General features: G+C 37.8%; 1 protein-coding gene across 5 annotated transcripts in view; it reads right to left on the bottom strand.

Moving 5' to 3' along the window:
• The window catches only part of ANO4 (anoctamin 4), a 561,128-nt gene that overhangs the window by 95,827 nt on the left and 447,506 nt on the right, over positions 1–17,795 (bottom strand). For all 5 annotated transcript variants that reach the window (XM_008256958.5, XM_008256960.5, XM_002711221.6 and 2 more), the window contains 4 exons: positions 6,723–6,778; positions 4,042–4,163; positions 1,676–1,810; positions 509–605 (listed from right to left, as the gene is read on the bottom strand). In XM_008256958.5, coding sequence (XP_008255180.1) covers positions 509–605; positions 1,676–1,810; positions 4,042–4,163; positions 6,723–6,778 — 410 coding nt within the window. The remainder of the gene's footprint in view (positions 1–508; positions 606–1,675; positions 1,811–4,041; positions 4,164–6,722; positions 6,779–17,795) is intronic.

Genomic DNA, 17,795 nt, shown 5'->3' with positions numbered 1-17,795 from the left:
GAATCACTATATTTCTAAAGCTGTACCTATGAAATCTGTATTTATTAAATAAAAGCTTTCTAAAAAATAAAACAAAAAAATGACACTCTTATTTATGACATCAGTGATCACCGAGGCTCTTGACATGAGCCGCCAAGGCTATGGGAAGCCTTTTGAGTCCACAAACTCCGTCAGTATTTAGACAAGGCCATAAGCAAAGTGGAAATTCTCGCTTCCCTTCAGAGAAAAGTACCTCCTCCTTTGATGGCCCCTTGTTTCCACTAGGATCTCACTCACAGAGATCCTTCATGTGGGTCATTTTCTTGCCACAGTGTCTTGAGTCATATCTTTCAAATACATATACATTAGAAAAGTTACTTGCATTAGAATACTCAGTGATGGAGATAAATCTATCTTGCAACATTAACTTGAGAATCAAAGACTGCAAAGGACAGAGAGAACACTCACCAGCCCTCAAGAAGGTTTATGTTAAACTCAATTAACCTACAATGCTGTGGAATAGAAATACCTTGGCATAAACGCAGCTGTCCGACAGCCTCATGAATGGACAATACTTATCGCACACAGGACACATGATGATATCTGTAGCTTGGCAGACTTCTTTACTGTAAAAGAGAACAGAAAAGGACTGCGTTTTGATGACACAAGACATTTTTCTCATTCAACTTCACTAAAATGTTTCACTGACAAATAAGATCCAATAGATAAAATCTTTGCCCTTGAAGCTTCTTACCTCTATCTGTTATTAATGTAAACAAGTTCCTGCACATTCCAATAATTTGATAAATCTACTTATTTATGAGGTTAAACTTTGGCTTTACATATTAATGAGTTAAATTCAAGAAAATATATGAAGCAAAACATTGGTTGTTCTACCCCAAATTACACCAAAGTCCTGCACAACATTTTATAGCTCTAAAGTAATTTCATATTGAATTATGGGAACAACAAGATATCTAAAAATGCCTGCCTTGATCTTTATGTGCATGATAAGTTAAAACTAATAATGGAGAAATAAATAAAATTGATCAGGGATTTTAGTCCTGGGAGAAAATGACATCTCATTAACCATTTCACCAGAAAGTAAAACACTTTTATATGTGGAAGGCTCAATCACTCTCTTTTACTTTTGTAATCACTTTTGAAAGGCACATTTATTATTTAAGATCATTTTACAGCTTTGCAATAAGATCTCTACAAATATATAATATTATATTCTGGTGAGAAAATCAAAGTAAAAAGTCATAGATATGGATCCATTCCCAAGGCACTAGCAAGATGGTGAGATGTCTTTCTAGCAAAAGTCTTTGTAAACACACATGATTCATAAAAAAGGATTGTTAGCCCACTATTTTGCAGTATTAATTGGAAGACAGATTTTTTATAAAGACAGAAAGAGCAACTTTTAGCCAGATGGTCCAAAGTAACACGTTTCATGGATGAATAGCAGCACAGATATTTATAAATGTAAATCTTGCCACCATGGTACCTGAAGAATACAGAACTAAGAGCAGGAGATGGAGAGAATCTAGTGAATTTCCTCTTCCAAATTTTTCCATGAGAGATTTGGAAAGAAGCTAGCATGAAGTGTGTCCAGAGTCTGTGAACATATCTACAGTGCAAATAGCCATCTTTAAATCTTAGCAAATGCAGGTCACCCAAGAGCTCCCTGTACCTGACTTGGCAGTGATCCAGAGTGGTGACTCCATACAAAAAGACAAACAGTCCAATGAAGGCAGCTGGGAAGAGCATGCCAGTGTACCAGCCCAGCCAGGCAAAATACAGCCCGATCTTCTCTCCAAAGTATCGCCTGTTTAAGACACAACAGCCTTGAAAGTTATAGTGAAGTATGTACAGTTAGCATTATAATACTTTGCATGGTCATTTTCCTTTGTAGTGGTATTTCTGGTCAATGGCAGACAAGGTAAGCTAAGAGAATGAAGCATTTGACCAAATCTAGGCAAAGGGCTTAAATTCCTTCTCCTATTATTCTATAGCAGAAATAGAATTACTCTTTCTATAAGAGAATATTCATATATTCACAAGCTGATTCTGTGAACACAGAAGGAACTGAAGGGATCACAGTGGGAAAAGGGAGATTGCATCAGGGACAACTGTCATTGTCCAGATAACAGGTGAGGGCAGCCAGAGTGGCAGAGGAGACACTGGGAGGCTGGGTTCTGGTTAGATTCTTGAGACATGGAAGAAGTGAAATATTTGAAACTTTTTTTTTTCTTTTAAAGACATGAGATTCTTAAGATGCTCCAAAATGTTATTCTACTCAAGGCTCAACTGTGATTTAAATTCCTCTTCCTTCTGGCCAACACAAGTGCCCCTGTTTTTCCAGGGTTCAGTTCTGCAGATACCTCCATAAGGGTGCTAACTCAAATCCCATCCTCTCCATGTTTCTGAGCCGCTGTAAACCTTTATGCATGGTCTCAATTTTTTCTTTCCAGCTGTCTCCATTACGTAGGACCTGTTTTCCTGAAGGAAACTCTGAGTCTCTCAAAGCCAGACATCATGGCTTTCATTTGTCACTGCCAACAGTATTTAGTACCATATGATAAAATCAATGAGTAATTCATACTTGTTGACTAATTGCAAAGTTTTAATCAATACCATCATGGATAGGATGTAGTTTACCTACAGCCATGAGCTGAAATTTCTAATCAATGTAATTCTATTATTTGGTACTGAGGCTGGGAAGAGAGGATTTTTAAAAAAAAAATTTTCCTTACTGTTTATCATTGAGCCTGGATAAAGGAAAATGATATCATCTCAGAAAATATTTTCTAGTCACCTCGATCATCTGGATCATTAGTTATCAACCAAAGAATGGGGCACAATTCATCAATGTCCTTGGAACATTGTTGTAAACATTTGGTAGCAAGGTCACAAGGGCTCTGGTAGGAACAAGACCTCCCACAGGAACGAAGTATAAAGTGAGTTGTGGTTTTTGTTTCTCTCTTCTGGGCTTACTTCTTAGGGACTGAGTATAAGTGAAACACAGCCAGTTAGTCTAGGAAATGAGACATGACGTTCCCTCTAATGAGGAATCCATGAAGTGTGGATTGTTTTTACCCAATCTCAATAACCAGTCTTCAAATAAATAATGAGATGCCAGAGCACAATGCTGCCATGGCAGAAGGTTGGGAAGAGACAGATGGTCCAAAGAAACATACATTTTCACTGCACAGTTATCATAGGTTAAAAGCTTATATACTTTCAAACTGCAGATTAAAACAATTTTAATGGTTATTGGTTTTAAACAAAAATTAAAATGATCTTGAAATGTATTGGAGTTAAAGTACCACATAGGTCCTATTTGCATAACACAGGTTGAGTATCCCTTATCTGAAATGTTTGGATTTTAGAGTTATTCTAGTTCTATTTGAAGTATTTGCATATATACAATGAGATACCTTGAGGATAGGATCCAAGTCTAAAACACAGAACTTATTTATGTTTCATATATACCTTATCCACATAGGCTGAAAGTAGTTTTACAGAATATTTTTGGTGTACCTGCATTTTGATTGTAACCTGTCATGTGAGGCCAGGAGTGGAATTTTCCACTTGTGGCATCATGTTGGTGCTCAAAAAAATTTCAGATTTTTAGCATTCTGAATTTTGGATTTCTGGATTAGGGATGCTCAACCTGTACTAAGTGATATTTTATTTTGTTACTAGTATAGGTAAGCAATGTTATCTCTCTCTAGGACGACTTGTCAGTAACAGTAACACGGGTGATCTGCTCTGTACTGAGTCTTGTGGGAGACCTGAGTGGTCTCCTATGTCCCTTCCTGGGCCCCTCTCTAAGACCCTTTGCAGGGAAATACTATCCTCATCAGAGAGAGAGCTGATTTACCAAAAACAACCAATGTCCTTTGATAAATTACTCTTCTGGTAAGCAGCCAGATTTGAGCTACAGCCATGAACTTCCCATCTTTTTTTTCTCCACTGCTGGCTTCTCTCAGCTGATGGTCTGCCCTCATCATTCTGTGTAAGCTTGATTATATTTGCCGCTGGTCAGAAACTCACCTTACAAGATCCAGAGGCTGGTATTTATACCACACGCCCCAGGAAGCCCAGCACTCATAGAGTAGATGTCGGTGGTTTACTGCTCCGTGGGTTCGAATGGAGTTTTTACTTCTGTAACTTCCCTGGGACAAAAACACCACTGCCAGTGAGGTAGTACCAACAAAAGCCACAAGGGAATGCTGATAGTATTAGTCTCTAAGGGCAGAGTAGCAATAGCGGTGATAGCAGAAGAAAAGTGATTCTAAGTGATTTTTTTTTTAAAAGGGAGGGCAGTTTACTGAGTAATTCTGGACACTGCCTTGCTGCTGATATTGTCCAGTAAAAAGCTCAAGGTTGCTAAATTGAGGCAAGTTTGAACTGAGTTCAAATTCAGTTCTTGGACAAGACTCCTTAGTGTTCTGAGGCGTGGTTTCCTAATCCATAATGGAACTAATATTATCTGCCTCATTGGGCTTTTTCTGCACTTAGGATTAATCAAGTGCCTGGCTCAGAAGCCAGGCCCTACTTCTTTCAAGAGACGGCAGTTAATCAACTCACAACTGTAACCTTTACACACAGCCTTAGCTACAAGAAAATCCCAGAATGTAGAAGTTGGAAGTCATTGCAGAATTTTAACAATCCAAATCAAATTCAATCTACTAAATAAACAAATGAGGGTCAGAGAGAGGTGCACGCTTTTTGGAGGTCAGTGGGTAGCAATGCTAGATTCACAAAAAGAAAAGGTGCTTTCTGGAGGCAAACTAATTATACTGACCTGAGAATACCTTTCCTAATGGAAAGAGCACAACTCACAGTGTGATACAGAGAAGACTTAACCTTTCTCTAGACCTCTATTTACATGTTTAACACGAAACAAGGGCGACGATAGCTGCTCTGCCTTCCTCTGAAGGCTGCCAGGAGGTTAAATAACATAATAAGGTTAAACAGAGTAAAAAGTCAAGAGAACAATGGAATTTTTATTGTTGTTGCTATTACTAATTTGGAATTGTTTGTTCTTACAGGACACAGGGCTTTACTGAGATATGAAAGTCATAGAGAAGACTGTGAATTATTCTGCGGGGCTTTGTAGTTGTATCTGTCAGGCACCCTCATGCCTACTCACCCACTCCCCTGAGCAGACACTTCTGCCCACCTCCCATTGCTCAGACACAGCTCCTTCTTTGGGCAAGGACTGGGAGTGGGAGGATACAGTGCAATCCATTTCTGGGCAAAGCCAACTAACCACTGCAGAAAGCTATATGATGCTTTGGGAGAAATCTCTCTTCAGAGTTCAAAAATACATGTGTGTGGCTCTAGCAAACCTTTGTGTCAGAATGTTTGCTTCTGTTGTTCTAAAAGGAGCATTCTGAAAGAATTTCCGTACAGTCTGTAAATACAGTCTCAGATCACAGCTTTCAGTTTTCCTAATAAGGTTTTTTTTTTTTAATAGCATTTTTTTTATTTGACAGTTAGAGTTACAGACAGTGAGAGAGACAGAGCGAAAGGTCTTCTTTCTGTTGGTTCACTCCCCAAATGACCGCCATGGCTGGCGCTGCGTCAATCCAAAGCCAGGAGCCAGGTGCTTCTCCTGGTCTCCCATGGGGTGCAGGGCCCAAGCACTTGGGCCATCCTCCACTGCTTTCCTGGGCCACAGCAGAGAGCTGGACTGGAAGAGAAGCAACCGGGACTAGAACCTGGCGCCCATATGGGACGCTGGCACCGCAGGCGGAGGATTAACCTATTGAGCCATGGCGCCGCCCCCCCTAATAAGGTTTTAAGAATTCTGCTTCTCTTTTTATATCCTGTTGTGTTTAAAATCAAGAGAACACTGTAAGCTGAAGAAAAATATGTTTGGGGGAAGATTTGGATTTGCCGCTTATGTAGAATCTGAAGTGTTCTCCAAAGTTTACCAGGAAATTGTTGGGAATGTTTCTAACAGAAGACTGTACTAAGATCACTCTAACAGTTTCCTCTTGGCTAGTATGTGAGATCCCAGAGAGCATGTACCTTTGTAGTTTATGCAGCATACCATGCCTAGTGCAGAGCAGGGGCTCAAACAATTAAAATAATAATAATCTCCCAATAATTAGGAGAATTATATTCCTGAAAACCTACATATAGAAGAATAATTGCTTAAACATCCCAAGACCCAGTGGAGAAATAGATTTAAGTGTAATCACAGTCATACTTATGAAGTCATTACTCATGACGAAGACCATGTTGGAAATAAGGAGAAAGTCGACATTTGTATATCTTACAATGCTGAGTACGATACTATTAACTTTCACTTATCACCCTTTGGGTAGCCAAAGACCTTGCAACATGGCTTCCTCCCACTTTTTTAAGGACTAGCTTTAAATTTGTTTTTGGCTACAACTACTGACTTCAAGAATATTTTCCTCTTGTATCTGGTGCCTCATGCAAATTTTCAATGGCTTTTTAATTTTATGATTTAGATTCCTTAAGCTGTTCCTCTAAACTCATGAGTGACTGTTCATTTAAGAATTCTTGCAAATACTTAAATAAAAAGATATAAATCAATATGGAGGGAGAAATGTAAGAAAATCCCCCCCTAATTACCTGTTGAACCAGTTGGATTCATTCTGAACTGTTCCCACAATTTCAAAGAATGGCTCTCCCTAGAAGATTATTATGGTCACAAGAAGTTGCAAGAAAAGTAAGGAGAAAAGACAGCAAAATACCTCGTGCAAGGGAAATGCAGCTTCATAGGAGCCATTGGTGAGCAAACGATTCAGACCTAGAACAAGAAGTCAGTCCCAGTGATGCTGAGTTTGAAATCTCACAATGTTCACAACTAATACAAAGTGGTTCTTTTTGGAAAGAAGGATCTAGGCTTGCAAAAATGATTCAGATTCACATGGGGACATCAGCAGTTTAGGAAGAAAGCTTTGCTATCTGCTAGAAAATAGGGATCTGGGGCTAGGATATCTGGTTCTTCTATTCTTTTTAATTAAAATATCTAATCATCAAAGGTTAAATATATTCAAGGTATATACACGTACTTTATGCAATGATTATCATTGCCCAGTTAATTAAGACATCCATCAGCACTCCAGCTGTGCTTTAGGCCCCCAGAACGTGCTAGTTTTATAACTGAAATGTTGTACCTGTTCACCAACATGTCCTTGTTTCTCCTATCCCCCAGACCACAGCAACTTTCATTTGATGCTCTGCTTCTAAAAATCCAACATTTTTACATTCCATGTATAAGTTTATCCAGTTTTTATCTTTTTGTGTCTGACTTATTTCAGTAAGCATGACGTCCTCCAAGTTCATCCATGTTATCACAAAACCTCCTAGGATTTCCTTTTTATGGTTGAATAATATATATAGATTTTTTTAAGGATTTATTTATTTATTTGAAAGGCAGAGTAACAGAGAGGGAAGGAGAGAGGAAGGGAGGGAGGGGGAGAGAGAGAGAGAAATCTTCATCTGCTGGTTCACTCCCCAAATAGTCTCAATGGCTAGGGCTGGGCTAGACTGGAGCCAGGGGCTTCATCTGGGTCTCCCATGTGTGCAGGGATCTAAGAACTTGTGCCACCTTCCACTGCTTTCAAAGGCACATTAGCAGGAAGCTGGACTAAAGTGGAGCAGTTGGGACTTGAACCACCACCCATATGGGATACAGGTGCAGCAGGTGGTGGCTTTACCCACTACATCACAGCACTGGCCTGGCTGAATAATATTCCATTCAACACATGCACCACAATTTCTTTACCTATACATTTATCAGTGGATACTTAATTTATTTCCATATCTTGGCTACCACGATAAATATGGGAGTGCAAACATCTTTTTAGGAAACTGATTTTATTTCCCTTGAGTATGTACCCAGACATGTGATTCCTGGATTATATGATAATTCTATTTTTTTATTTTCTGAGGTACTCCCATATTATTTTACATAATGGCTGTATACAATTTTCATTCCCACTGACAGTTGACAAGGATTTCCTTTTCTCCACATTCTCTCCAACACTTGGTATGCTCAGTTTTTTAAATTAAATTTCAAACATTTTAATAAGCAGCACAATGATATCTCATTCTGCTTTTCATTTGCATTTCCCTAATGACTAATAGTATTGAAAATTTTCTAGTGTGTTTGTCTGCCATCTGAATATATTCTTGAAATATTTTTTCAAATTTCATATTAATTTTTTATCACCGAGTATCCAGTGTTCTTTAAAAGAGAGTACTTCAAAGTTTATGGAAAAATGGAACTGAATTATTAAAATTGGCTGCAAAAAATTTCAAAACCCATATATAGCTTTTTACAGTAATACACATTTCTATAAGCTTTTTGAAATACCTTGCATATTTCAGGTATATGCCCTTCATTAGACGTGCTTTGGAGGTTTTCTTCCTCCTAGTATATGGCTTCTTTTTTCATCCTCTGAAATACATCTTTTAAAGAATGAAGCTTTACTTGTGAAGAAGTCCCAATTATCCTTTTCTATTATGGATTATGCTTTTAGGGTCATATATAAGATATCTCTTATGCAAAATCAAAGATTTTTCTCCTAGGATCTTTGTAGTATTAAGTTTTAAAGGTCTGCTACCCATCTGAATTAATTTTTTACATATGGATTATCTCAGTATCATTTGTTGAAAACAATCAGTCCTTTATTCACTAAATTGCATTTGAGCTTTCATTAAAAATCAATTATCCATTTATATGTGGATATACCACTGGATTCTCTATCATGTTCCACTGATCTATTGCTAGACCAATACCACATGTCTTGATTACAGCTGGTTTACAAGAATTCTTGAAAACAGGCAGTATCAGCCCTCTATTCTGCTATTTTCTAAAGTTGTTTTGTCTATTCTATCCATTTATTATGAACTTTTGAATACACTTAATTTTCTCTCTCTCTCCTGGGAGTTTGATTTGGATCGCATTTGATCTTTAGATCAATTTGAAGAACACTGGCATTTTAATAATATTGAGGATTCTGAGGGATAATATTGATATTCTGAGGGATATCTCACCATTTACTTATTCTTAAATTTCTCTCAGCAATGTTTTGTAGTTTGTTTTCTTCAAGTCTTAATCATCTGGCATATTTATTCCTAAGTATTTTACATTTTTGATGCATTTTAAATAGTACTTTTTTAAAAGATCTGTTTCTCTGTGTTACTGGTTTATGAAAATGCAATTGAATTTTTATATCAGTCTTGGCTCTTGCAACCTAGTTAAACTAACTTATTAGTTCCAGTAGCCTTTTGTAGTCATTGGAATTTCTACATGGATGATTATATTGTCTTATAATTTGAACAGTTTTACTTCTTTTCCAATATGGATGCCTTTTATTTACTTACTTTTGTCTTATAAGTGACTAGTAAAATAATACAAATGTTAAGAGTAGGCACAGGGCCGCCGCTGTGGCTCAAAAGGCTAATCCTCCACCTGCGGCGACGTCAGCACCCCAGGTTCTAGTCCCGGTCGGGGCGCCGGATTCTGGCCTGGTTGTTCCTCTTCCAGTCCAGCTCTCTGCTGTGGCCCAGGAGGGCAGTGGAGGATGGCCCAAGTGCTTGGGCCCTGCACCTGCATGGGAGACCAGGAGGAAGCACCTGGTTCCTGGCTTCAGATTGGTGCAGCGCGCTGGCCACAATGCGCCTGCTGTAGCGGCCACTTCGGGGATGAACCAACGGAAAAAGGAAGACCTTTCTCTCTGCCTCTCTCTCTCTAACTTTGCCTGTCCAAAAAAAGAAAGAAAAAAAAAAGAGTAGGCACATAAGGGGACTTCAAAAAGTTTGTAGAAAATAGAATTTAAAATAGGTTTATTTTGGTGTATAATGTTTCTGAAATGTGTGTCTATGAGGGGGTCTTCAAAAATGAAAAAAGAAAAAATTTACATACATAATCCAGAGAGGCTTGAGCAAGTCTGTATTAAAAAAAATCACTAATCACTTTTAATAACACAAATGAACATTTGGAAGCACCCTGTGTTGTCCTATTTACCATCTTAGGGGAAAGCATTCAGTCCTTTGCCATTAAATATGTCAACTATAAGTATTTCATAGATGTATTTAATAACATTCACAAAGATAGTTTCTATTCATAGTTTGCAGACTTTTTATCCGGAGTAGATGTCAGACTTTGTCAAATACTTTTTCCACATCTATAGAGATCATGTCGTTTTTAGTGCGCTAAAATGATGAATTATTCTGGTTGACTTTCAAATGTTAAGCCAATTTTGCAGTCCTGGATAAATCCTATTTGGTCATAATATATTATCCTTTTTATATTTTGCTGGGTTTGATTTGCTGAACTAGTCTTGAAGTCTACTGATATGTACTTTTCTAGTATTCTTTACCTGGTTTTGGTATCCAGGGAATGTTGCTCTCATAGGATAAGGCAGGAAGTATTCTCCATCCTTCAGTTTGTGAAAGCCTTTCATAGAATTAGTATTACTTCTTAAATCATTGATAGAATTCACTAATGAAGTCTATACTGGACTTTTATTTGTGAGAATATTTTGAAGCACAAATTCATTACAGACTACACAGTTCTCACTGAATGAGTTTAGACTGTGTCAAGGAATTCTCACATTTCATTAAGTTGTCAAATTTATTGACATAACATTATCCATAACAGTTCTTTATTATCCTTTCAATATCCGTGGTGATAGTACTTCTATTATTCCTGGTAATTTGAAAATTTGTGTTTTCTCTATTTTTGTTCATGTGACTAGCCTGCCTAGAAGTTTGTATTTGTTTTCTATCAGTGTTTAACAAATTACAAGAAATGTAGTAGCTTGAAAAATACCCATTGTTGTCTCAGTTTCTGATGGTGAGAGTCTAGGTATTATTTAGCTGATTATCTGTTTAGGGTTTCACAAAGCTGAAATCAAATTTTTTAAAGATATATTTGAAAATATATCTTAAAATAAATTGAAAATCTGAGTTAGAGAGAGACAGAGACAGAGACAGAGACAGAGAGATCTTCCATTTGCTGGTTCACTCCCAAGATGGCTGCAACTGTCAAGGCCGGACCAGGCCAAAGCCATGAGATAGGAGTTTCTTCCAAGTCTCCCACTTGGATGCAGGGGCCCAAGCACTTGGACCATCTTTGCTGCTTTTCCCAGGCCATTAGCAGGGAGCAGGGTGAGAAGTGGAGCAGCCAGGGCACAAATTGGTGTCCATATGGGGTGCCAGCCTTGCAGGTAGTAGCTTTATCTGCTTTGGCACAATGTCGGTGAACTCACTTTTGACCTGACTGCATTCTCACCTAGAGATCCTCCTAAGGAATGCTCCATTTCCAAGCTTCTTTAGTAGTTGCAGGTTTTGTTTATTTTGCAGATACAGAATCTATGGAAGTTTTTTCTTTAAAATTAGCAACAAAGATTCAGTTGCTTTGAGACTTTGAGCTCAGAGAAGGATCAGACTCTCCTTTTTAAAGATTTATTTATATATTTGAAAGGAAGAGTTACAGAGAGGCAGAGAGAGAGAGAGAGAGAGAGAGAGAGAACATGCAAGAGAGAGACAGAGACAGAGGTCTTCCATCTGCTGGTTCTTTCCCCAGATGGCTGCAACAGCCAAAGCCTTGCCAATCTGAAGCTGGGAGCCAGGAGCTTCTTCTGGGTCTCCCATGTGGGTGCAAGAGCCCAAGTATTTGGGCCATCTTCTACTGCTTTCCCAGGCCATAGAAGAGAGCTGTATTGGAAGTAGAGCAGCTGGGTCTTGAACCAGTTATTATATGGGATACCGGTGCCCATATGGGATGCTGGTGCTGCAGGTGGCAGTTTTACCCACTACACTATAGCACCAGCTCCAGACTCTCTTTTAATAGGCTTAGCTGATAAGGCCAGGTTCACTGAGGATAATTTCTCTTTAGACTAAGTCAAAGTCAAATTGATTAAGGATCTTAATTACATATGCAAAATCTCTTCAGCATGGCCATATAACATGTCATAGTCACAGTAGTAATAATTATCATTCCTACTCTTGGTTGTAAACCATATGTTCCAACCACATTCAAGGTGAACAGATTACACAAGACCATGACTTGTTAGTAAGTCATCCTGGGGTGTACCCACCACTAGTTTTACTCATTTCATAGATACTCCCCAACTGCCACCACCAAGAACCAGATTTTTGTTACAGTGGTTTTCTGTATTATCTTTTGCTCTAATTTTCACTATTTCCTTTAGTCTACAGACTGTCAATTTCTTTTCCTTTTCTAGTTCCTTAAGGTGGAAGATGAGGCTGTTAATCAGGGACATCTTTCTTGTATAGACATATCATGTGATGCTGTAGATTTCCAAGGACTGCTTTAGCAGCATTGCACACTTTTTGATATACTGTGCTTTTATCTTCATTCAGTAAAACATACTTTCTAATTTCCATTTTGGTTTCTTTTTTTTTTTTTTTTGGCCAATGAGTTATCAGTAAAGAACTTAATTTAAATAATTCTTACTTTCCCAGAGTTCTTATCCTATTGACTCAAATGTAATAACACTGTAGTTAAAAAAAAAAAAAACAACTTTCTGTGATTTGAACCCTTTTGAATTTATTGTCTTGTTTTTTGTTCCCCAATATTGTTGTTTGATAGGCTCTACATGCATTTCAAAAGAATGAGTTTCTGTTGTTGTTCAGTGGTGTGGTCTGAAAAGGCAATTAGATCAATTTCATTGATAATGCTGTGCAGGTCTTCTAAATCTTACTGATTTTCTACTTGTTAATTGCTGAGAAAGTGATAGTGAAATTTTGATTATAATTGTAGATGTGTCTTTCTCATTGCAATTCTACTAGTTTTACCTTCATATGGTTTGAAACTCTGCCGTTGAGTGCACAAATGTTTAGAATTGTTATAGCCTCAAGATGAATTAACTCCTTTATAATTAAAAATGGTCTTTATTCCTGTATTATTCTTTGGTCTGAAATCTACATTTAAACAAATTTATCCATTAAAACTTCCTTTTGATTAGTGCTAATATTCTCTTTTTTCCCATCATTTTATTTTTAACCCATCTGTATCTTTATATTAAAGTACATTTCTTCTGGTCTCTCATGCGGGTGCAGGGCCCAAGGACTTGGGCCATCCTCCACTGCACTCCTGGGCCACAGCAGAGAGCTGGATGGAAGAGGGGCAACCGGGACAGAATCCGGCGCCCCGACTGGGACTAGAACCCAGTGTGCTGGCGCCACAGGTTGAGGATTAGCCAAGGGAGCCGCGGCGCTGGCCTTAGTACATTTCTTATAGGTGGTAAAAAGTTGGGTTTTGCTTTTTATTCCATGTATCAATCTCTGACTTTTGAATTGAGGTATTTAGACCATTAACATTCAGTGTAATTACTGATTGGTTTAGGTTTAAGTCTCTGATCTCACTATACATTTTCTGTTTGTCCCTTCTTTTTTCTGCTTTATTTTGGATTAATTTTTTATGATTAATTTTTTTCTTTGTTGGCTTATTAGCTATAACTCTGTGCTTTTGCTATTTTGTTTTTTATTTATAACATACATATTTAATTTATCACAGTTTTCTTCCATATGAAAAGATATCCACTGCATATGTAGTTATGTAGTGTAAGAACCTTGTGTTATTATGCCTCTTTACTCCCTCATGGCATTTATATTATTGTCATCATGTATTTTTACTTTTATACACATTTTAAGACAATGTTATTTTTGTTTATAAACTCTTATCTATTCAAGAGGTTTAAATAATATGGAATGTATATATTTCTTCTAGGAGGATTGCCTTTAACATACCTTGAGGTTGAAGTCTGCTGGTGATGAATTCTTTCAGTTTTTGTATATCTAAGAGAAGTCTCTATTTACCCCATTTTGGTAGAATTTTTTGCTGGGTGTAGCATTTTAGGTTGACTTAATTGTTTTTGTTTTAGTGCTTAAAGATGTTACTCCATTGTAATCTGATTGTTTTCAGTGAGAAATCTGCTGTGAAGTTGTCCTTGTGCCATGGTATGTTTCATGTTGTTCCTTTCTTGTTTCTTTGAATATTTTTCTCTTTATTACAGATTTTGACCAAGCTGATTATGTATGCCTTGGTTTTAATTTCTTCATATTGCACTTAGTGTTTACTGAACTTACTTGGTCTAGGGTTTATGGTTTTCTCTGAATTTGGAAAATCTTCCATAATTATTTCTTCAAATATTTACTGTTTTAATACCCATGTTTGCTATTTCTATTTTTTTTAAGATTTATTTGTTTCTTTGAAAGTCAGAGTTATACAGAGAGGAGATGCAGAGAGAGAGGTCTTCTGTCCAATGATTCACTCCCCAGATGGCAGCTCCGGCCGGAGCTGCGATGATCCAAAGCCAGGAGCCAGGAGCCAGGAGCTTCTTCCAGGTCTCCCACGCAGGTGCATGGGCCCAAGGACTTGGGCCATCTTCTACTGCTTTCCCAGGCCATAGCAGAGAGCTGGATTGGAAGTGGAGCAGCCGGGACTAGAAATGGAGCCCATATGGGATGCCGGCGCTTCAGGCCAGGGCGTTAACCTGCTGCGCCACAGCGCCGGTCCCCCATGTTTGCTATTTCTAACATCTATAAAAATTCTGGGTAGGTTTTTGATTAATGGATTTTTCTTCTTTTTGTTTGCCTGGTAATATTGGTTAGATATCAAATATGGTGATTTTTCTTGTTAACATAAATACCGTGTTTGCATCAATAGATTCTTGAGGTTTGTTCTGAGACACAGTAAGTCACTTTAAGAGTGTGATCCATTTTGGTCTTGCTTTCTACATGTGGTAGGTGGGACTTGTTTAGTGTAAGGCTAAGGAAAGGCTTTCTAAGTCCTCCACTCATTGCCCTGTGGATTATGACATGTCCCAGTTTCACTAGAAATCCTTTTGTAGGACTCTTTCTCTTGCTTTGGATGGTTTCCTGACCTGTGAGCAATGAACAGTACTCAAGCACTGAATGCTTGAGAATGATCCTCTGTAGATTTTCTTTTTTCTTTCTTTCTTTTCTTTTTTTTTTTTTTTTTTAACAGGCAGAGTGGACAGTGAGAGAGAGACACAGAGAGAAAGGTCTTCCTTTGCCGTTGGTTCACCCTCCAATGGCTGCCACGGCCGGCGCGCTGCGGCCGGCGCACCACACTGATCCGATGGCAGGAGCCAGGTACTTATCTTGGTCTCCCATGGGGTGCAGGACCCAAGTACTTGTGCCATCCTCCACTGCACTCCCTGGCCACAGCAGAGAGCTGTCCTGGAAGAGGGGCAACCGGGACAGAATCCGGTGCCCCGACCGGGACTAGAACTTGGTGTGCTGGCGCTGCAAGGTGGAGGATTAGCCTAGTGAGCCATGGCGCCGGCTCCTCTGTAGATTTTCAAAGTTCTGTGTCTCCACATCTGCCTGCTTTCTGGTACTCTGTTCTGTGAATTTGCTTCCTTGGTCTCCCTGGACTCTAAGAAACATCTTTTCAATTCAGGTACCTTTCTTGTATTCTTTCTCCCTGTGCTGCTGACTAGTCATTATCCCAATGTAGTAAGATGGGGCAATTATAGGAATCACCTATTTTATTTTCTTTCAGAATCTCCACTTTTGGTTTGCCCAATGTTTTTCCTTTTTTGGATTATTTCATGTAGAAGAATAAACCTTGTACCTGTTACTCCAGTTGGTCAGAATGGAATTTTAATGTGTTGTTCCTCTGCAGATCAAGAATTGTACTACTTCTTAAAATATATCTCAAAGATGATGATTGTATCAGATGATTTATATGGAGAATGCTTTTTACTAACTTCATGTTCTGATCAAAATCCAGGAGTTCAGCCTAACTTGAAATGACACATGCACTGATCCATTTTTTAATGATTGAGGGTAAATAAACATTTAGATACTTCTCATCAAAGTAACCCATTAATGTGCTAAAGCTGCTTGACATTAACATTGCATATTTCGGAAAAACACTTGGAATACAAATATCCATAAGGCTTTAGATTTTGTCTAGCACACACGAGGCATTCAATAAATGCTTTTGAAAGAAATGAATAAATTATTGATTTTCTGGAAGGCTAGAGTCTCTATTGAGAATTACACATATCTCATTAATATCTTCAAACATACCAAATAACAGGAAAAAATAAGATTCATAGGGACTTTGTAAGAAATGCTGATGATGACCTTTGTAATTCTATCATAACATCAAAATCCTGAAAATTGAGAAAGTACTAATTTAAATCAATTTCAAATTTATTGTGTGCACCCACTGTTGAATAAATCTTTATTGAGCTATTAACTGCTATATTTTCAAAGTGAGTTTCACCAGGTTTGACTGTCACTGTTTTAATAGATTCAGAGTGAAATTGAAAAGCTTACATAGTGGCAATATACATTCCACTAAAGCACCATATAAATCATGTCTTCAAATAAACATATTTGTGTTATTTCTAAACAATGTTGGCTCATGCAAGAAGCAGCTTTCAGAACAAGTTTGAGGCAGAAAATAACATTGGGTAAACATTGATTCTATCAAGTTAAAATTTTCTACTAACATTATTTCTTTTCTTTATGCAACTAAAGGTGACAATGAAATATTGGGTCAACAGGCTATTTGCAATTTTACTCCATAGTTTTTCAGCAGAATGCCTGATCCTGGGTTAATAATAGTCTGTGATTATTTCTAATTAGACACATTTCAAGTTTATAATTACCAATTTTCTAAGTACTGAAGTTCTTGAATAGAACCCTCCTTCTCCTTTCATCAATTGAGAGAATATTATACAAAGCCTCTTTCTGACTAGCAAATATAATACACTTTCTCAACTCCTTTATAATATTTAAAATACATCACTGTCTCTGTCTTTCCTTTGTGTCCTCTTGAGGAGTTGTGAAAACAGCTACATACTGAGAGACAGAAATCAGGTACATTAACCGTGGCATGGTCTCATTGTGCAGTTTTTGATGGTGTAAGAACGCTGATGATGAGACATTAATCATGTTTAAAAGATCTTCAATTCAATTGAAAATGCACTTTTTGGGGGCTGGTGCTGTGGTGCAGCAGGTTAACGCCCTAGCCTGAAGCACCGGCATCACACATGGGCGCCGGTTCAAGACCCGACTGCCTCTCTTCCGATCCAACTCTCTGCTATGGCCTGGGAAAGCAGTGGAAGATGGCCCAAGTGCTTGGGCCCCTGCACCCGCTTGGGAGACCCAGAAGAGGCTCCTGGCTCCTGGCTTCGTATTGGCATAGCTCCAGTCGTTGTTGCCAATTGGGAAGTAAACCATCGGATGGAAGACCTCTCTCTCTCTGCCTCTCCTCTGTGTAACTCTGACTTTCAAATAAATAAATAAATCCTTTTTAAAAAAAGAAAATGCACTTTTTGAGCTCCAATGCATATGCCAGACACTGTGCTAGGTATTGATGATGCAAAGATGAATAAGGTACTTATTTACTGTTCAGGAGCTTATTATTTAGACTAACAGTTTTCAGTGGCACATTTTTAACACATTTGTGTGTTACAATGAGCTGTGAGGGTGCTAAAAATACTAACAAAATTAGTGAAGAATTTCTTTTTCAGTTATTTGCATTTTATGAAATAATCTAGAATAGCTACTGTTATGGTTTTACTTTCACTAACTTTTTATCTAGTATGTTCATGACACAATATTAACTGAAAAAAGTGTGATAAAAAAGTAGGTACAGAGTATCTCAGGTCTATTAAAAATCCTATGAATGAATAAGGAATATGAGAAAAAGTAATATGGCAATATTTAAATTATTTATATCAAACATTTAAAGTGGTTTCTCCTTAGGTGGTAGGTTTTAATAATGTCATTGAAAGTACGAC

This window comes from Oryctolagus cuniculus, chromosome 11, assembly GCF_051225735.1.
Source record: "Oryctolagus cuniculus isolate XC-2025 breed Fujian yellow rabbit chromosome 11, ASM5122573v1, whole genome shotgun sequence".
Taxonomy (NCBI): Eukaryota; Metazoa; Chordata; class Mammalia; order Lagomorpha; family Leporidae; genus Oryctolagus; species Oryctolagus cuniculus.
Note: the sequence above shows the minus strand (reverse complement) of the source record. Positions and strands in the feature narration are given on the sequence as shown.